This window comes from Vulpes lagopus, chromosome 10 (genome assembly GCF_018345385.1).
Source record: "Vulpes lagopus strain Blue_001 chromosome 10, ASM1834538v1, whole genome shotgun sequence".
In the NCBI taxonomy this organism is placed as follows: Eukaryota; Metazoa; Chordata; class Mammalia; order Carnivora; family Canidae; genus Vulpes; species Vulpes lagopus.
In genome coordinates this window covers 13134902-13156994 of record NC_054833.1, presented here as the reverse complement: position 1 = coordinate 13156994, position 22093 = coordinate 13134902, and the positions used below count along the sequence as shown (strand labels likewise).

The following is a 22093-nucleotide window of genomic DNA, read 5'->3' as shown; positions in this document are numbered from 1 at the left end:
CCCACAGCTGTGTGCTTGCTTGACTTCTGCCCAGAGTGGGCCATCTGGGTTTGGAACTGCAAAATGTCCTGGGGTATTTTCCCTCAGTCATTGGGAAATGCCTCTTCTTCTTTCTTCTTTCTCCTTTCTTCTCCTCCTCCCCCTCCTCCTCCTCCCCTTCCCCCTCCTCCTCCTTCTCCAGATTTTACACCATGTTAACATTCTTGTATTTGCATCCTGTTTTCCAAGAACCAAACCCAAGCTGACCTTCTTGTTTCTAGAAGTTGCTAAAAGTGGGACCTTAATAGAATCACCTTAACTAGGATCTGTTCATCAGTAGGATGACGTTTCAGGTTTGTTTGTTTTTTTAAAGATGTTTAGAGCTAAGGGAAAGCATTATGAGTGAACTTTGAAGTCCTTGAGAACATTTGTAGGGTTTGAACCCTGAAGTCATACAAAGAGTCCCTGGTAAAGTACTCTTTTTTCTATTAAGCATCTTGTTTTTTTCAGGAGATTAGACCAAACTGCAAACTCTAATCCACCCAGACTGGGTTTCTTTTTTTGAATTCTTCCTGGTTGGACAGCTTTAGTGAGCCTCATTTGTCATACTGGTCTATCTCCAAAGGGAATGTGAGCGTGGGCTAAGCTTCGGCATGGTCGGCAAATGGTTGGGCTAGTTATATCATAAAGGAACAGTGTACCAGCACCATCTTAAATCCTTTGGGACTTAAACTTCCAGACGTGATCCCAGAGAGCTTTAAGAATGTGATTGGATGGCTCAGTCAGTAAAATGTCTGCCTTTGGCTCAGGTCATGATCTCAGAGTCCTGGGATTGATCGAGTCCTGAGTCAGGCTCCCTGCTCAGTGGGGAGCCTGCTTCTCCCTCTCCTTCTGCCCCTCCCCCTGCTTGTGTGCTCTCTCTGTCAAATAAATAAAATCTTAAAAAAAAAAAAAAAAGAATGCAGTTGGAGAGGGAGTTGGATCCTCTGCTTCTTTCTTTCTGAGGGTCTACTTTTACTCCCTGTGCCTTCTTACCAGTAGCCAGAGAGGAAGGGAAGGGGAGAAGGGATGGGGATCTTTATTGAGGTTCTCAGTCCTGGGCCAGTCATGAAGGTGACTCTAGGCTTACCAGGCTGAGGTCTTATAAGGAAGGTGGCAATATATGAGAGACCAACAGAATCTGTCTTACCAGCTTGGGGTACAAAATGGAGTCATGTTCCTTTTCATATCTCAGTTCATTGTCTCTCCACCTCCATCCCCCTATCTCTCCTTTTCTCCATTTCAGCTATCCCCAGTTCCATCTCTCAGGGGATGCTCCTTCATTCCAGGGTCTCCATTGCCTCCAGTGGGGGAGACCAGAAAACCTGCTGCACCAAGGACTCACCTGCACTTTTGCCAAAATTTGCAGTGCATTAGCATAGGTTAGCCACTCTGGGGAGATGTCTGTGTTGGCGGTGGTGGGGGTGGTGGTCACAGGCAGTGCTGGTCTGGCATTTTCCCATCCATTAGCTTTTAAAAATCTTTCTAACAGCCTGCCTGTGGGAAGGCAGTACTGTGTACATCAAACAGCCAGAGAGCAGAGGGCAAGTCCTTTCCATCAGAGCTCACAGGTGGATGGATGGGAGACAGCCGAGATTCAAAGCCAGAGTCATGGGCCCTGCTTCTTTCTTTAAGATGCTATATGCTCGCACATTAGGCCACATGAATGACGTCTTCATAGTACAGGAGTGATTTTTTTTTTTAATTTTTAAAATTTAATTTAATTTATTTTTAAAAGATTTCATTTATACATTTGATAGAGAGCATAAGCAGGGGAGCAACAGGAAGCGGCAGAGGGAGAAGCAGGCTCCCCAGTGAGCAGGGAGCCCAATGTGGGGCTCTATCCCATGACCCTGGGATCATGACCTGAGCCAAAGGCAGATGCTTAACTGACTGAGCCACCCAGGTGGCCCTGATTTTTTTTAAGATGTATTTGCTTATTTTAGAGAGAGAGACAATCTCAAGCAGACTCCATGCCCAGCGTGGACCCTGATACAGGGCTCAATCTCTTGACCCTGAGATAGCAACTTGAGTGGAAATCGAGAGTCAGATGCTCAACTGCCTGAACCATGCAGGTGCCCCTGTATAGGACTGATTTTTATTTGGGTATCCTAAAGTATGATTTCACACGAGGTCAAGTCCAAATATGAACAATCAATACAGGATATAAATGTCCACATGGTACACTGGATTTATAAAAATTTTGTTCTTTCTTCAGATATGGCTGATTTTCGGAAGCTTTTTGCAAAAGCGAAGCACATAGTCATCCTTTCAGGGGCTGGCGTTAGTGCTGAGAGCGGAGTCCCGACTTTCAGAGGAGCTGGGGGCTACTGGAGAAAATGGCAAGCTCAGGTGAGGGGCGTTTCCAGAATTCCAGGGGTTTCCTCTGAATGAAACCGTGGCAGAGTTTGACTCAAAGCCTGATGCCTAACCCAGGGGGCAAAGTTCCAAAATTAACTGTGATTCTTGTCTTGCTTATTGTGGCATCGAAACACAGTGTGTGTGATGAAGGATTAAGGTCTCAGACATAAGCAAAATAGCCTCTTTCCTTGCTTTTTAGATCTGTATAGATTGTATTTATTCCCATAACAATTTATTTTTTAAATTTTTTTAAAGGTTTTATTCATGTATTCGTGAGAGAGAAAGAGAGGGAGGCAGAGACACAGGCAGAGGGAGTAGCAGCCTCCTTGGGGGTAGCCCGATGTGGGACTTGATCCCAGGACCCTGGGATCATGCCCTGAGCCAAAGGCAGATGCTTAACCACTGAGCCATCCAGGCATCCCATATTCTCATAACAATTTGGATTTCTTTTGGTAATTAGAGTCAGAGAAATCTTGGTTAGCATAGTTCATCACTCTTCTACAGATTTTGAAATTAAATACTACACATTTTTAAAGTTCCTGTGACTTTTCATGTATTTTTAAAAGATTTTATTTATTTATTTGAGAGAGAGAGAGAGAGAGTGCATGAGTGGCGGTGGGGAGTAGACAGAGGGAGAGAGAGAAACAGATGCCCCGCTGAGCAGGGAGCCCCATGGTGGGGCTCAATCCCAGGACCCTTAGATCATGAGCTGAGCCCAAGGCAGATGCTTAACCACCTGAGCCACCCAGGTGCTCTTGAAATTTTCATATCTAAAGCCACAGTTGCACTGTTGAAGGCTTAGAGCTTCATGTGTAAAACTTTATATGAAGGCTATTAGAATGAAAGTTCTATGGGCATGGACTTTTTAAAAATTCAATTTGTATTAAGGTAAAAATAAAACAAATTAAGATTTACATTTGTATTCAGGTATAATATATAGTTGACCCTTGAACAACCCAGGTTTGAATTGCGTGGGTCCACTGACACATGGATTTTTTTTCTATATATATTATAAAATTTTTTAAAATTTGCAACAATTTGAAAAAACTCACAGATGAGCAGCATAACCTAGAAATATTTAAAAATTTAAGAAAAAGGTATGTCATAAATTCATAAATGCATGAAATATATGTAGATACTAGTCTGTTTTTATCATTTACTACCATACAAATTTATTATAAAAATTTTAAATTTATTAAAACTTACGTACACAAATGCAGACCACATATGGTGCCATTCTTAGTCTAGAGAAATGTAAACAAATGTAATGATGCAGTATTAAATCTCACTTAAACCTGACTATAGTGCCTACCGTACTTCTGTAATAGTTTTGTAGCTACCTCCTCCTGTTGCTGTTGCGGTGAGCTCAAGTATTGCAAGTATCTGTTTAAGATTTGGTGTGACACTAGTCATCTCTATGTGAGCAGTTTGTCCCTCCAGTAAATTTCATGTTGCTGTAAAGAGTAATCTCAAAAACAAACAAACAGACAAAAACAAACAAACAAAAAAAACAACAAAAAAAAGTAATCTCTTGGAATACCACTTTGCACCAGTGAGAATGGCTAAAATTAACAAGACAGGAAACAACAAACGTTGGCCAGGATGTGGACAATGCTGGTAGGAATGCAGGCTGGTTCTGGCACTCTGGAAAACAGTATGAAGGTTCCTGGAGAAGTTAAAAATAGAGCTACCTTCCCACCCAGTAATTGTACTCCTGGGTATTTACCCCAAAAATACAGATGTAGTGAAATGACAGGACTCCGGTACCCCAATGTTCATAGAAGAAATGTACACAATAGCCAGACTGTGGAAAGTGCTGAGATGTCCTTGGACAGATGAATGGATAAAGAAGATGTGGTATAGATATACTATGGAATATTACTCAGCCGTCAGAGAGGATGAATACCTATATTTACATCGACATGCATGGAACTGTAGGGTATTATGTTGAGTGCTAGAAGTCAGTCGAAGAAAGACAATGATCATATGGTTTCACTCATATGCGGATATAAGAAATAGGGATAGGGACTATAAGGAAAGGGGAAAAACTGAGTGGGGAAAAATTAGAGAGGAAGAAAACCATGAGAAACTCCTAACTCTGAAAAATAAACAAAAAGTTGCAGAAGAGGAGGTGGGGTGGGGAGAGGGGGTAACTGGGTGATGGGCATTCAGGAAGGCATTTGGTGTGATGAGCACTGGGCGTTATACTATATGTTGGCCAATTGAATTTAAATAGGAAAAATTTTAAAAAGAGTGAACTCTTGGGGTTCCCATATATTTTTCATCATGCTTAGTGCAATATGATCAACCCTGAATCATACCATGGGACCCATGCAAAGTGCCACTAGTGATGTAGAAAATGCTCCCAAAAAGCTGAGGAAAGTCATGACATGACATTTAAAAAAAAAGTTGAATTGCTTGATATGACCTATAGATTGAGGTCTGCCACTGTGGTTGCCCACCAATTATTTCAGGAAGATCCATTGGAAAAAAAAAAAAAGGAAATTCATGAGGCCATTGCCATAGCTACACCAGCAGGTGCAAAAATCTTGCACTTTTTTGTGAAATACATATATATATATATATATATTTTTTTGTAAATATTTTATTTATTTTTTCATGAGAGACAGAGGCAGAGGGAGAAGCAGGCTCCCTACAAGGGGCCTGATGTGAGACTCGATCCTGGATCCCAGGATCACACCCTGAGCCGAAGGCAGATGCTCCACTGCTGAGCCACCCAGGCGTCCTGTGAAATATATTTTTATCTCATATTGAAAATGCAGCTTTTATGCGGTTCAGGATTGGCTTTAAGAGAGGTATACCTTTAGACTCCATGGTGATTTGAGAAAAAGCAAAGTCATTGTATGATAACTTAAAGCAAAAAAAAGGTAAAGGATCTAAAGCTGGAAAATTCAGAGCCAGCAGAATTTGGTTTGATAATCTTAAAAAGAGGTTTGGCTTAAAAAAAAAAAAAAAAGCCAAGCTAACAGGAGAAGTAGCTTCTGCCAGCCAAGAGGCAGCAGACAAGTTCCCAGACCCCATTAAGAAGATCTTTGAGGAGAGAATGTCTGCCTACACAGGTTTTTAATATAGACAGAGTGCCCTGTTCTGGGGGAAAAATATGCTACTAAGGATGTTTATTAGTAAGAAAGAGAAGTGATGCCAAGATTTAAGACAGGAAGGGATAGGCTAATTCTACAGTTTTATACAAATGCAGTCAGGTTTCTTTCTTTTTTATTTTTATTTTTTGAAAGATTTTATTTATTTATTCATGAGAGACAGAGGTAGAGACACAGGCAGAGGGAGAAGCAGGTTCTATGTAGGGAGCCCGATGTGGGACTCATCCCAGGTCTTCAGGATAATGCCTCGAGCTGAAGGCAGCACTAAACCACTGAGCCACCCAGGCTGCCCTGCATTCAGGTTTCTGATCAGGACAGCCCTTATCTATAAAGCTGATAACTCCCCAAGTTTTCAAGGGAAAAGATAAATAGCAGGTGCCAGTCTTGGTTGTACAAGACAGAGGCCTGGACAACAAGAATCCTGTTTCTGGATGGGCCCCGTTGATGAAGTACCTTGCTAATAAGAGACTGCCTTTTAATGTTCCTTTGATATTGGACAATGCCCCTGGCCACCCAGAAGCCCATGAGTTCAACACTGAAGGCGTCAGACTGGTCTGCTTGTTCCCAAACACAATATCTCTAATTCAGTCTGTAGGTCAAGGGGTTATAAGGACCTTTAAGGCTCATGAAACACAGTGCTCTATGGAAAGGATTGTCAACACTGTGGAAGGGTACCTTGACAGAACATCATGAAAGTCTGGAAGGATTATGCTAGTAAAGATGGCATCATTAGAGAAGAAGCTGTGAAAGCCATCAAGCCCAAAACAATAAATTCTTTTTTTTTTTAAGATTTTATTTATTTATTCATTCACGAGAGACGCACACACACACACATAGAGAGAGAGAGAGAGAGAGAGAGAGAGAGGGGCAGAGACACAGGCAGAGGGAGAAGTAGGCTCCATGCAGGGAGTCTGATGCAGGACTCTATCCCGGGACCCTGGGATCACGACCTGAGCCAAAGACAGACACTCAACCACTGAGCTACCTGGGCGTCCCCATAACAATGTTTCTAATACTGCATTATGAACATGACTATAATACTGAATGCCATAAAGATACTATAACCATTCATTAATGTAGCTGGTAGACCAGATACCTTGAAGCCATGTTATCCATTGCACGAGGGACCATAAAACAATCCTATGGGTACTTCTTCATTATCAATGTATGAATTTTCATGCATAAATAAATACGAATTTTTTAACATTATGTTTTATTTACTTAAAAGATTTATTTATTTATTCATTCATTCATTCATTCATTCATTCATTCATGAGAGAGGCAGAGACATAGGCAAAGGGAGAAGCAGACTCCCTGCGGGGAGCCTGATGTGGGACTTGATCCCTGGGATCACTGCCTGACCACCCTAGTGCCCCTATCTTTTATTTTTTTATGTCTACTGTTAGTAATATGTATAACATCTATAGTCTTTTTATATCGTATATAAGAATATTGATGTAGGCCCTGACAGATGATTTCTGGTGTAAACAGACAACATATATTCGGTATTGATCCGTACAGGACAGCACTGTAAATGTATTTTCCCTTCCTTACAATTTTCTTAACATTTTCTTTTTTTCTAGTGAACTTTATTGTAAGAATACATTATATAATACATATAACATACAAAATCTGTGTTACTTAACTGTTGATGTTATCGGTAAGGCTTCCAGTCGACAGTAGAAGCTATTAATAGTTAAGTTTTGGGGAAGTCAGAAGTTATATGCAAGATTTTTGACTGCACAGAGGTTGGTACTCTTAACCCCCACATTGTTCAAGGGTTAACTGTACATGTAATAAAACTCACCAAAGTGTATATTCAATCAATGAGTTTTAACAAGTGAGCTAACACCCACCATCCTGGTTACATACAATGTACCATTAGACCCTTAGGCACTGAGCCTCCTCCCCTCCCCTGGCCTAGGAAATCCCTAGTTTGGAAATGTAGATTTTGTCAGTTCGTTGCTCTGTCCCCAGCTCCAGACTTTGGCACATGTAAGTGCTTAGTAGACCTTTGTTGGTTGAATGAAGGTCATCATAAATAGTTACTTCAGTCATGAATTCCAGATTTAGTAGGTAGGTTCTTGTTAAAGTGAAGGGTTGATGAACCTACCTTTCCTTCCCTACTAAATGCCTCGGGCTGGCAAATGTTTGGGATTTGTCACCTTTCTGCTGTCCTCCAGATGAGCCTACGGATGTAGATGTGAGGATCATTGCCTTAAAGGTGAAGGAGGGGAAGAAGAACAGAGGGTTTTTTGTTTTTTTTTAAGATTTTATTTATTCATGAGAGACACAGAGATAGAGAGGCAGAGACACAGGCAGTGGGAGAAGCAGGCTCCATGCAGGGAGCCCGATGCGGGACTCGATCCTGGGTCTCCAGGATCAGGCCCTGGGCTGAAGGCAGCGCTAAACCACTGAGCCACCAGGGCTGCCCGAGCATAGGGTTCTTAGGGTCCCACAAGACAGAGGAGCCACACAGAGCAGTCCCTGAATTAAAGAAGCAGTGGTCGTGGGCCTAGAGGGCCTCAGGGTCTCTCCTAGAGGAGAGAAGTGGTGAGTAGTGTCAAAGCAGCTCAGATTTTGTGGGGAAGCAAAGAAGTCAACAGAATGTGTTTGACTCCAGCTGTGTTCCAAGGACATAACGTACACTAGTTCATGTGCCACCCGTAAACCATGTCAGGCCACTTGTGTTCTGAGTGGAGGGCAGAAAGCCAGTCCAGGGTGGATGTGGATAATCTGCAGCATAGACGTTTGCTCCCCCTTCATTCCCCAGATGAAGGCTGACACTACTGCTAGGTAGAAGGGTGACCTTTATAGTCAAAGAAAACACATAATACCAGCACCTCCACAGTCCAGATAGAGCATGCTTCAGTTCTTGCCAGAGCTTCCCCTGTGGCCCTCTCCCCATCGGCTTGCAGTTCCAGATGACAGCTACTCTCCTACCTTTCACTACAATGGAGGATTTTCTCTCCCAGAAGAGGAATCATCCTTTAAAAATATTTTTTTAAATATTCTTTTAACACGTATGCTCTTTTATATGTGTAGTTGTGTGTATCTGTGTAGCTATAATCATAAAAAACTCAACTGTGACCGTTACACCTCAGGTGGGCATTTGCATCATACTTTTTTCCCCTAGATAAATGAAATTGACTTTCAGTATTTAGGGCTCCATGAAAAAACAGATTCAACCTAAATCCCTCTCTGGCATTACTTTGCTTCGTGTCCATAAGGTTCTTGACTGGTAAATGGGACAGTTTGCGATATCCCTGCCTATTAAGTGAGAAATTAAAACCGATTTCTCCAGGGTCCCCTATTAGTCCAGGATTGGGGCTCAGCCTGGTGCCTGGAGCCCTGTCCCAAGTGGGGACGTCCGTGGCCTGTGGTAGGTGTCTGCAGCCTGCCCCCCTCCCAGCGCTGCCCCTGCCATGGTCCGGAGCGCCTGTGTGTCCCGCCCTCTCTGACTCCTGCCTCTTCTCTCGCCCCCAGGACCTGGCCACCCCTCAGGCCTTTGCACGAAACCCTTCCTTGTATGATAACTTAAAGCAAAAAAAAGGTAAAGGATCTAAAGCTGGAAAATTCAGAGCCAGCAGAATTTGGTTTGATAATCTTAAAAAGAGGTTTGGCTTAAAAAAAAAAAAAAAGCCAAGCTAACAGGAGAAGTAGCTTCTGCCAGCCAAGAGGCAGCAGACAAGTTCCCAGACCCCATTAAGAAGATCTTTGAGGAGAGAATGTCTGCCTACACAGGTTTTTAATATAGACAGAGTGCCCTGTTCTGGGGGAAAAATATGCTACTAAGGATGTTTATTAGTAAGAAAGAGAAGTGATGCCAAGATTTAAGACAGGAAGGGATAGGCTAATTCTACAGTTTTATACAAATGCAGTCAGGTTTCTTTCTTTTTTATTTTTATTTTTTGAAAGATTTTATTTATTTATTCATGAGAGACAGAGGTAGAGACACAGGCAGAGGGAGAAGCAGGTTCTATGTAGGGAGCCCGATGTGGGACTCATCCCAGGTCTTCAGGATAATGCCTCGAGCTGAAGGCAGCACTAAACCACTGAGCCACCCAGGCTGCCCTGCATTCAGGTTTCTGATCAGGACAGCCCTTATCTATAAAGCTGATAACTCCCCAAGTTTTCAAGGGAAAAGATAAATAGCAGGTGCCAGTCTTGGTTGTACAAGACAGAGGCCTGGACAACAAGAATCCTGTTTCTGGATGGGCCCCGTTGATGAAGTACCTTGCTAATAAGAGACTGCCTTTTAATGTTCCTTTGATATTGGACAATGCCCCTGGCCACCCAGAAGCCCATGAGTTCAACACTGAAGGCGTCAGACTGGTCTGCTTGTTCCCAAACACAATATCTCTAATTCAGTCTGTAGGTCAAGGGGTTATAAGGACCTTTAAGGCTCATGAAACACAGTGCTCTATGGAAAGGATTGTCAACACTGTGGAAGGGTACCTTGACAGAACATCATGAAAGTCTGGAAGGATTATGCTAGTAAAGATGGCATCATTAGAGAAGAAGCTGTGAAAGCCATCAAGCCCAAAACAATAAATTCTTTTTTTTTTTAAGATTTTATTTATTTATTCATTCACGAGAGACGCACACACACACACATAGAGAGAGAGAGAGAGAGAGAGAGAGAGAGGGGCAGAGACACAGGCAGAGGGAGAAGTAGGCTCCATGCAGGGAGTCTGATGCAGGACTCTATCCCGGGACCCTGGGATCACGACCTGAGCCAAAGACAGACACTCAACCACTGAGCTACCTGGGCGTCCCCATAACAATGTTTCTAATACTGCATTATGAACATGACTATAATACTGAATGCCATAAAGATACTATAACCATTCATTAATGTAGCTGGTAGACCAGATACCTTGAAGCCATGTTATCCATTGCACGAGGGACCATAAAACAATCCTATGGGTACTTCTTCATTATCAATGTATGAATTTTCATGCATAAATAAATACGAATTTTTTAACATTATGTTTTATTTACTTAAAAGATTTATTTATTTATTCATTCATTCATTCATTCATTCATTCATTCATTCATGAGAGAGGCAGAGACATAGGCAAAGGGAGAAGCAGACTCCCTGCGGGGAGCCTGATGTGGGACTTGATCCCTGGGATCACTGCCTGACCACCCTAGTGCCCCTATCTTTTATTTTTTTATGTCTACTGTTAGTAATATGTATAACATCTATAGTCTTTTTATATCGTATATAAGAATATTGATGTAGGCCCTGACAGATGATTTCTGGTGTAAACAGACAACATATATTCGGTATTGATCCGTACAGGACAGTACTGTAAATGTATTTTCCCTTCCTTACAATTTTCTTAACATTTTCTTTTTTTCTAGTGAACTTTATTGTAAGAATACATTATATAATACATATAACATACAAAATCTGTGTTACTTAACTGTTGATGTTATCGGTAAGGCTTCCAGTCGACAGTAGAAGCTATTAATAGTTAAGTTTTGGGGAAGTCAGAAGTTATATGCAAGATTTTTGACTGCACAGAGGTTGGTACTCTTAACCCCCACATTGTTCAAGGGTTAACTGTACATGTAATAAAACTCACCAAAGTGTATATTCAATCAATGAGTTTTAACAAGTGAGCTAACACCCACCATCCTGGTTACATACAATGTACCATTAGACCCTTAGGCACTGAGCCTCCTCCCCTCCCCTGGCCTAGGAAATCCCTAGTTTGGAAATGTAGATTTTGTCAGTTCGTTGCTCTGTCCCCAGCTCCAGACTTTGGCACATGTAAGTGCTTAGTAGACCTTTGTTGGTTGAATGAAGGTCATCATAAATAGTTACTTCAGTCATGAATTCCAGATTTAGTAGGTAGGTTCTTGTTAAAGTGAAGGGTTGATGAACCTACCTTTCCTTCCCTACTAAATGCCTCGGGCTGGCAAATGTTTGGGATTTGTCACCTTTCTGCTGTCCTCCAGATGAGCCTACGGATGTAGATGTGAGGATCATTGCCTTAAAGGTGAAGGAGGGGAAGAAGAACAGAGGGTTTTTTGTTTTTTTTTTAAGATTTTATTTATTCATGAGAGACACAGAGATAGAGAGGCAGAGACACAGGCAGTGGGAGAAGCAGGCTCCATGCAGGGAGCCCGATGCGGGACTCGATCCTGGGTCTCCAGGATCAGGCCCTGGGCTGAAGGCAGCGCTAAACCACTGAGCCACCAGGGCTGCCCGAGCATAGGGTTCTTAGGGTCCCACAAGACAGAGGAGCCACACAGAGCAGTCCCTGAATTAAAGAAGCAGTGGTCGTGGGCCTAGAGGGCCTCAGGGTCTCTCCTAGAGGAGAGAAGTGGTGAGTAGTGTCAAAGCAGCTCAGATTTTGTGGGGAAGCAAAGAAGTCAACAGAATGTGTTTGACTCCAGCTGTGTTCCAAGGACATAACGTACACTAGTTCATGTGCCACCCGTAAACCATGTCAGGCCACTTGTGTTCTGAGTGGAGGGCAGAAAGCCAGTCCAGGGTGGATGTGGATAATCTGCAGCATAGACGTTTGCTCCCCCTTCATTCCCCAGATGAAGGCTGACACTACTGCTAGGTAGAAGGGTGACCTTTATAGTCAAAGAAAACACATAATACCAGCACCTCCACAGTCCAGATAGAGCATGCTTCAGTTCTTGCCAGAGCTTCCCCTGTGGCCCTCTCCCCATCGGCTTGCAGTTCCAGATGACAGCTACTCTCCTACCTTTCACTACAATGGAGGATTTTCTCTCCCAGAAGAGGAATCATCCTTTAAAAATATTTTTTTAAATATTCTTTTAACACGTATGCTCTTTTATATGTGTAGTTGTGTGTATCTGTGTAGCTATAATCATAAAAAACTCAACTGTGACCGTTACACCTCAGGTGGGCATTTTGCATCATACTTTTTTCCCCTAGATAAATGAAATTGACTTTCAGTATTTTAGGGCTCCATGAAAAAACAGATTCAACCTAAATCCCTCTCTGGCATTACTTTGCTTCGTGTCCATAAGGTTCTTGACTGGTAAATGGGACAGTTTGCGATATCCCTGCCTATTAAGTGGAGAAATTAAAACCGATTTCTCCAGGGTCCCCTATTAGTCCAGGATTGGGGCTCAGCCTGGTGCCTGGAGCCCTGTCCCAAGTGGGGACGTCCGTGGGCCTGTGGTAGGTGTGCTGCAGCCTGCCCCCTCCCAGCGCTGCCCGCTGCCATGGTCCGGAGCGCCTGTGTGTCCCGCCCTCTCTGACTCCTGCCTCTTCTCTCGCCCCCAGGACCTGGCCACCCCTCAGGCCTTTGCACGAAACCCTTCCCTGGTGTGGGAGTTCTACCATTATCGGCGGGAGGTCATGCTCAGCAAGGAGCCAAACCCGGGGCACCTTGCCATTGCCGAATGTGAGGCCCGGCTGCGTGAGCAGGGCCGACGGGTCATGGTCATCACTCAAAACATCGATGAGCTGCATCGCAGGGCTGGCACCAAGAACCTTCTGGAAATCCATGGTGAGGGGCCCTCATGTGGGGGGCAGGACCAGACAACAAAACACACGTCCTCCTGTTTCCCACCTGGACCCACTATATCAGAATCAGCATTGTTAAGATTTTATTTATTTATTTGACTGAGAGCACAAGCAGGGGGAGCAACAGGCAAAGGGAGAGGGAGAATCAGACTCCCCACTGAGCAGGGAGCCTGATGCGGGACTCGATCCTAGGACCCTGGGCTCATGACCGGAACTGAAGGCAGACCCTTTTTTTTTTTTTAAAGATTTTATTTATTTATTTATTCATGAGAGAGACACACACACAGAGAGAGGCAGAGACACGGGCAGAGGGAGAAGCAGGCTCCATGCAGGGAGCCCGACGTGGGACTCAATCCTGGGGCTCCAGGATCAGGCCCTGGGCTGAAGGCGGCGCTAAGCGGCTGAGCCATCTGGGCTGCCCTGAAGGCAGACACTTAACCGACTGAGCCCCCCAGGTGCCCCCAGAATCTGCATTTGATGAGACGGCGACACGAGGTGTCTGGTGTGCACATTACAGGGCAGAGGTGCAAGCGCCCAGCTGGGCTGAGGGGAGAGAAGAGGCTCGGGCTATCGAACAGCTATGGCTTGAACATGAACCACCTGGGAAGAGCCTGGCATTCCTGGGGGTGGCCGTTTACTTTCCACAGCTTGGAGGCTGCGCAGCCGCTCCACCCGCAAGCCTGGAGAAAACTGCCAGATCTGGGACCTGCCCTGCATCAAGCCCACCGAGTCTGTGACGCCTGTGGAGTTTGTCTTACATCCCGCTGGCTTCCTTTCTCTGCATTGGTGACACCCTGCTTCTCCCTCATGTCCTCTTTAACCCTCCCTTTGGGGCTTACCAAAAGTCTAATCAGTCCATTCACACAACAGCATGAGCATGCGAGATTTCTTCCCCAGGATGTTTGTATTTAAGGGTCTACAAAACTTGCATCCCAAGGAATGCATTTAACTGTGGAATTTCCAGAAGCAGTGACCCAGTGGGGAATGTTGCTGGTCTCTAGGTATGCAGTGAAGTTGCACATTTGGCCTGAGATAATGGCAGTTGAACAGGGTTCACTTGGGGCCAGTCTTACTTTCGTGTCCCAGCAGTAGTCGGCCACCTGCTGACTGAGTGCCTTATTGGCACCTTCTTCGACTGGGTCTGTCCATGTGGTTCTTCTCATTTCTTTGCAGTGTCAGAATGTAAGTGGTGTCACTTGCCATGTACAAATGTATAAAATGCAGGTGTTAACACCTATCTTACAGTTGTTTTAAGGATTAAATAAGATAGGGATTCCTGGGTGGCTTAATGGTTGAGCATCTGCCTTTGGCTCATGGTGTGATCCCGGATTCCCGCAATCGAGTCCCACAACGGGCTCTTTGCATGAAGCCTGCTTCTCCCTCTGCCTCTTTCTCTGTGTCTCTCATGAATAAATAAATATTTTTTTAAAAAGGATTAAGTAAGATAATACGTGCATCTTAGTTGGGACTTGGGGGTTGCAGATAATTAGAACTCTCTTCCAATTTAGGTGAAAACAAAAGAAAACCCTTTTTTTTTTTTTAAATAAGAATGTCAGCATGACATTCTTTTTTTTTTTAATTTTGATTCTTGTTTATTACTTTTAATTTTTTTTCTTTATTTATGATAGGCACACAGTGAGAGAGAGAGAGGCAGAGACACAGGCAGAGGGAGAAGCAGGGTCCACGCAGCGGGAGCCCGACGTGGGATTCGATCCCGGGTCTCCAGGATCGCGCCCTGGGCCAAAGGCAGGCGCCAAACCGCTGCGCCACCCAGGGATCCCAAGAAAACCCTTCCTTTCATCAAGCTAAAGATGCCACCAATTTTAGGGTGCATCATACCCAGCGTGGGGCTTGAACTCAGAACGCCGAGATCAAGACCTGAGCTGAGATCAAAGTTGGATGCTTGACTGACTGAGCCACCCAGGCAGCTCAAGATCCATCACAGTATTTTTTTAAAGATTTTATTTACTTATTCATGAGAGATGGAGAGAGGGGCAGAGACATAGGCAGAGGGAGAAGCGGGCTCCCTGCATGGAGTCTGATGCAGGACTTGATCCCAGGACCCCAGGATCATGACCCAAGCCGAAGGCAAACGCTCAATCACTGAGCCACCCAGATGCCTCGATTCATCACTTTTTTTTAAAAAAGATTTATTTATTTATTTATGATAGACATAGAGAGAAAGAGAGGCAGAGATACAGGAGGAGGGAGAAGCAGGCTCCATGCCGGGAGCCCAATGCGGGACTCGATCCTGGGACTCCAGGATCGCGCCCTGGGCCAAAGGCAGGCACCAAACCGCTGAGCCACCCAGGGATCCCCCGATTCATCACATTTTAAATGTGAACCTTATGAAGAAAATAGTCTGCTGAAACCATGATATTTTATTATCCTTTAGAATTGTTATTTTGTGCTTACAGGAATGGTTTGTTAAAACTTACCTAGACACAGATTTTTAGCACCTATATTACGCTTTTGCATATAAAACACAAAATGTGAGTGAAATAAAGTGGTAAGGTATGTCTTCTGACCCAGCTTGTTTGTATCACTTGCAAATGACTCCAAGGCATCAGTGACTGTCTTCTGGGCGTGCCATGGAGGGGATTGGTGATGCAGCATTCCGTAAAAGGCTTCATCTCCTTGTCTTTGGGTTTCCTTCCAAGCTGCTGACACACATCCAAAGTCTGATACCGAGCCTTTCTAGATCTTTCCCAGAAGCATCAGTGGAAGAGTTACAGACAATAACTAGGACTCATTTTCCTCCTCAAATGGTCCTTCAATGGTTCGTTGGCGTAAATGGCCAGGGCTCGCCTTCGTTCCATCAGGCCACCAAGAGTAACACCCAAGCCGCTGCACATCTCACCTGTCATCGTTACCCTTCAGCAGGCGTGTGATCACAGGCTACGACAGCCACCTCACGTCCTGCATCTGGCCTGGTAACAGTCGTAGGACACATGGAATTTCAGAGATGCTTACATGGGGGAAATGGCTGTAGTAAAACTGACAAAATAAGTATATTGTCTCATAAAACTGAGGAGTCCTGACATGGAGATAATATCCTTAGCAGACTGTCCTATCTGTCCTTGAGTCCCACTGTTATTCCTCAGGCTTTGTTCACTCTTTGAGTAAAACCTCACTTCTCCTCCTGCCCTTTGAGTCCAGGAGGCAGATGCTCTTAGCTTCTTCAGGACTGCTATATGCCTTTGTATTTCCCTTCATACCCAGAGCAAGCCCATTTGTTAAAATGAACATATAAAAACTAGATTATTTTGTACCCATTTAGACATGGAGACAATTGCTCTTGATTATACTCAGTTCTGGTCTTGTTTAATTTGTGTTTTTCAGGGAGCTTATTTAAAACACGATGTACCTCTTGTGGAATTGTGGCTGAGAATTACAGGAGTCCAATTTGTCCAGCTTTATCAGGAAAAGGGTAATTATACTGCCCTACAGAATGAGTGTGTATTATTTTCTCTTAAGTTGAGCATGAATGTAAGGAAATTAAACATTAGCCTAGGAGTCCCATGGATATTTGTAAGAAATAAGACGAGATACAGTGCAGCCATGTGATGAAAGAAATGTCTTGCTCAAAATTTACAGTGCTAAGTGAAAACCACAGGATCTAATTCTTATCTAATACTATAATATGATTCCAATACACACACACACACACACACACACACACACACACACCCTTCATGTTGACATGTCTATATATAGGTAAAAGACCAGAGGAAAATACAACCAAATATTATTAGCAGTGATTATCAAGAGTGGTGGGATTATTATGGGAAATTTTGATTTCTTCTTTACATCTTTCTAGAATTTCCTAACAATTCTATGATGAACAGGTACTATTATTATAATTAGGGAAGAAAATAAGAGTAGACTTGGAATATTGAGAAAGTTTTTCTTGGCCATTTTATTTTTTTAAAAAGATTTTATTTATTTATTTATTTGACAGCACAAGCAGAGGGAGGGGCAGAGGGAGAGGGAGAAGCAGACTCCCCACTGAGCAGGGACCCTGACACGGGGCTTGATCCCAGGACCCTGAGATCATGACCTGAGCTGAAGGCAGATGCTCAGCCGACTGAGCCACCCAGGCGCTCCTTACTTGGCCATTTTAAATCAGTATAAATTACACAAGTGATATATCAATACAGTATTATAGCAGAAGATTCAAGTTATGATGACGTATACAGTGCATATCCTGAAACTCCCCTTTAACATACCGCTGCTCCATCCCCTCTCCACATACAAGTTCCCTCTCTTGAGGTATAATCACCAGTAGTTAATTGTTTGGCGTCTGTCCTTCTAGTCCCTTGTAAGTCAGCATGCGTTAATTATGGGTTTTGTACTATATGCTGCCAGGCAAATATGCAGACTTCTTGGGTTGTGTTATCTCTTTGTTCTTTGAGTATACCAAAGACATTGTTTCTTGTTCTCCTGTTATTTACTTCAGTGCTCCAGACCCTGAAGCTCAAGATGCCAGAATCCCAGTGGAAAAACTTCCCCGGTGGGTACAAAAGCTTTGATCAGTGTTTGGTTTTCCAGATTTCCAGAGATTCCTCTCCTCTTTTCTCCCTCTCCTCTCCCTCTCCTCTCCCTCTCCTCTGCCTCTCCTCTGCCTCTCCTCTGTCTCTCCTCTGCCTCTCCTGAGGCAGAGACACAGGCAGAGGGAGAAGCAGGCTCCCCACAAGGAGCCCGATGTGGGACTCTATCCCTGAACCAGGATCATGCCCTGAGCCGAAGGCAGACACCCAACCGCTGAGCCACCCAGGTGTCCCAGAAAGATTATTTTTATGTCAGTTTTTCAAAACCATATGTTACCACAGTGTTTCCTAAAATATTTCATAGAGCACTAAATCCATGCAATATTGATGGTATTACTTGAAAAAAAAACATGTTATGTGCTAAAGTAAATATAGAAATCACATATTAAACAAAGTCAAAGTATGTTTGCTTTACTGCAGGACTTCTCAGAGCATTTAATATGCTGAAATACACTGTTTCTTTTAATTTTTTTTTAAAGATTATATTTATTTGTGAGAGGTGGGGGTAAGACAGAGACAAAGGGAGAAGCAGGCTCCTTATGGAGCAGGGAACCTAGTGTGGGACTCCATCCCAGGACCCTGGGATCATGACTGGAGCCAAAGGCAGACATTTAACCGACTGAGCCATCCAGGTGCCCCACAGTTCCTCTTTAAAAAGTGCTTATAATATGTTAATATTTCACCAGTTTATTTAATCACAGAACCCTTTTTATGATTCTTAGTAAGGATTTTCATTAACAAATTCTAAAGTTTGATCTAAAACAGTAGGGAATCCTGGTCAGTTCTTTAGTAGGAGGTTGTTGTGATGAAAATGATGTTTGGAGGATTATTTTAGAAGCTGTATGTAAGAGGACCTAGAGGTAGTAGGGAGTGAAAGATGAGAGGTTTTTGGTAATTGACACTGAAGAATGTGGCTGTGGTCAGGGCAAGAAAAAGGTGCCTCTGAGGAAACAGGAAAGGAGGCCATTGATGAGACTAGCATGCGGTTGGGGTGTTAGAGGCAGGTCTGAACCTGGTTCCTCCCAGGAAGCCACACAATGCGTGCTGTAAAGTAGCTGGGAAAGAGGAGGCTGCTGTTAAAACTCAAAATCCAACTGAGTCAATGTTGGAGATTCATTTGGCTTTATCTGAGATTCATGCATCAGGCAGCTGACAGAAAACAGAAAGGAGCCCCAAGGAGCCACACAATGGAAGACTTTTATAGGCAGGAGGAGGCAGGGAAAGGAGGTTTTTTTTTTTAGCAAAGAGGGAATTGTTTCAGGCAGTCACCTTCCTTTAAGGGGCCCAAGGGGGTGTTTCAGGCAAATTACCCCAGTAGTGCTGACCAGGTCATTCCACATTGACTGGTTAAAGGTTATATTCCCCAGAGAGCCTGAAGTTTTAGCCAGGTTAGGTATGAAGTCTTGGTTTGCTGGCGTGGGGCTTAGCACAAGTGACTCCAATTTGGATCTGTTGTCTGTCCTTTTTCTTTTCTTTTCTTTTCTTTTTTTTTTTTGAGATTTTATTTATTTATTCATGAGAGATACAGAGAAAAAGGCAGAGACATAGGCAGAGGGAGAAGCAGGCTCCCCGTGGGGAACCCAGGACCCTGGGATCATGACCTGAGCCAAAGGCAGATGCTTAACTAACCACCCAGGCACCCCTAAAATGAGTTCTTTGTATTCAGGATAAGCTCACATGGTCTAAAAGGGGAGGAATACAGGATAAGAAGGATCAGAGCCACCTATCTGCACAGACTGGATTTGGGGTAGCCCCTAGCCTTCCCGTGACCCACCTGGGCAGACCTGGCAGGGCAGGTGTCAGGGTTGGGTGAAGAATACTGTTCTTACAGGTGTGAAGAGGCAGGGTGTGGGGGCCTGCTGAGACCTCACGTCGTGTGGTTTGGAGAAAACCTGGATCCTGCCGTTCTGGAGGAGGTTGACAAAGAGCTGACCCTCTGTGACTTATGTCTAGTGGTAGGTCTCTCCTTTCCCCGATCCTTGAGATTTTCTGGAACACTGGAACTGGGATGGAGTTTGTTGTATTTTTCCCTCCCTCTTTCCTTCCCTCCCCCTCCTGCCCTGTGCACCCCCCCCCCATTCCCCTTCCTTCCTTCCCCCTTCTGATTTGTGTGTGGAGAGATTTTGTGGTACCCTACAGAAAAATGAAGAAACAATGAATATGTATTAATCTTAAACATGAAACTGTGTAGGACCATATCTTGGGCTTCACAAAGCCCCCCTCCCCATCCAAAAAAGAAAGAAAAAAAGAAAAGAATATGTTATTGGTTCTGATTTTGAAAGTACTACATGCTCATTATTAAATTTGAGAAAATACAAAAAGTACAAAATTATAAAGAGGAAATTAGAAATCACCAATAGCTCTACCATCCAGAAAAAGCCACTGTTAGCATTTTAGTGTATTTTTTTCCTAGATCAGAAGTGAGAAATTGTGGTCTGTGGGCCAGATCTGGGCTGCCACTTGTTTTTGTAAATAAAGTGTTATTGGAACACAGCCATGTCCATTCTTCTATGGGTTGTCTATGGCTGCTTTCACGCTCTAATGGCAGAGTTGACTATTTGTGATGGAGACTGTCTGGCTTACAAAGCCTTAAAAAATTACTATCTGGTCCTTTACAGAAACACATTTGCCTACCCTTGGTCTAGACCTTTTCTCATGCAGATGTATACATATTGTTTAAAATTCAAAAATGGGCTCAGATGGTATGTTCTGTTTTGAAACAACTTTATTCGCGTAGCAATTCACTTAGCATATTTCACATCAGTACATCCACAGATCTGCATCATCTTTTAATTGGCTGCATGGCGTTCTATTTCCTGGATATAAAATGAGATATTTAACCAATCCTCTCTTTTTGGACACTTAGGCCATTTCACATTTTCATATCTTAAATAATGCTGTGGTGAATATTCTTAGACATAACTTCTTAGTATGCTCTTCAGATCCTTTCCTTAGGACATATTTTCCTAAAAGTGGAATTAATTGGACAACGGGTATGCATATTTGAGAATTTCCTTAACATGTCTTTAAAAACAGAAGCACATTCTCTTGGGTGTGTATTCATCCAGCCAGTATTTATTGAGTGCATTCCAGTGTAGCATCAGTGCTCATGACTGAGGGTCAAATGAGAAAAGCTGGTTTGTACAGTGTGTTCTGGTCTTTCCTTTCTTGAAAAGCACATTTGTAAATACATATTTGTAGGGAAGAACCTGAAAGAATATGTATCAAAATGTGAACAGTTGTTATCTTGGGGTAGTAGGATTATGAATGACACATATGGTTTTTTTTTTTTTAATTTCTAATGTTAAAAAAAAGGGGGCATAGATTATTGGCATCACCTCCTAGAGCAGAAATGAAACTGAGTCAATGATCTGCCATTTCTCTCCATTTGTGCTACATTTCTTCTAGCACAATCTTTTCTAGTGATCAACCAAAAGGATGTCTCCTAACTTCCCATCTCTCCCTTGGAAGCTTCCCAGTGATCCCATCTAGCTTAGTTTCCCTCACATCCAGAGCCGCAAACCTGCCTGAGCTTATGTAAGGTTTTCTGAGAATGTTTCTTCTGCCCAAAGTGTGGTCATTTATCCTTTTCCATTCCTTTGCTTTGTAGGTGGGAACTTCCTCTGTGGTTTATCCTGCTGCCATGTTTGCACCCCAGGTGTCTGCCCGGGGAGTGCCAGTGGCCGAATTCAACATGGAAACCACCCCAGCCACCAACAGATTCAGGTACAGGGATTACCAAGGTGGGAGATGGAAGGTACTAAGCATTTTGAGATATGTCATCTGAACAGACCTTACCTACTGTTCTCATTTAAAAAAAAAAAAAAAAAAAAGACACAGAGTTTATGTTTTCTATTTTGGTCTATAGTTGCTTTGATGGAAGAACAAAGTATCGTTAACTGTAGACCAAGGCATCTATGTCTTTTCCCAGGGAAATTGCCTTAGGGCTTTTGTTGTTCATGTTTTGAAACTTCTTTGATGAACATTTTGAAAGTTCTTTGATTCTGTAGCCTTGGCTTTCATTTGCATTTTTCAGTGAGAGCTGGTAATGGCATTTGGGTGTAGGTGAGTTGAATACCCAGCACTTAGTTGGGGAGATGCCCATGCAGACCTCTGTCACCCACTGTTCTCCCTGGGCGGCGGCCAGATATCTCCTGAATATCCTTAATATTAGACTTGGGGCCATGTCATGGTGCTGATCCTATCACCCATATTTGCGTGGAAAGTGGAGACCATCAGACAATGCGTTTTTAGTCTCATTCTGAATTGTTTTATGCTCAGCTTCATTTTGCTTTCTTTTTTTCACGCTGTTTTGCTGTTGTTGTTGTCATTTTAAAGATTTTATTTATCTATTCATGACACAGAGTGGCAGAGACACAGGCAGAGGGAGAAGCAGGCTCCCTGTGGGGAGCCCTATGCAAGATTTGATCCCAGGACCCCGGGATCACAACCTGAGCCAAAGGCAGATGCTTAATCACTGAGCCACCCAAATGCCCCTTTGCCCTGGCTGTTTTATCTTCCCT

At 43.4% G+C, this 22093-nt stretch overlaps 1 protein-coding gene across 1 annotated transcript in view; it reads left to right on the top strand.

Moving 5' to 3' along the window:
- Nucleotides 1-22093, top strand: part of SIRT5 (sirtuin 5) — a 41467-nt gene that overhangs the window by 9145 nt on the left and 10229 nt on the right. The window contains exons 3-8 of the mRNA XM_041772689.1: nucleotides 2237-2370; nucleotides 12778-13003; nucleotides 16363-16450; nucleotides 17480-17533; nucleotides 19402-19525; nucleotides 21181-21296. Coding sequence (XP_041628623.1) covers nucleotides 2237-2370; nucleotides 12778-13003; nucleotides 16363-16450; nucleotides 17480-17533; nucleotides 19402-19525; nucleotides 21181-21296 — 742 coding nt within the window. The remainder of the gene's footprint in view (nucleotides 1-2236; nucleotides 2371-12777; nucleotides 13004-16362; nucleotides 16451-17479; nucleotides 17534-19401; nucleotides 19526-21180; nucleotides 21297-22093) is intronic.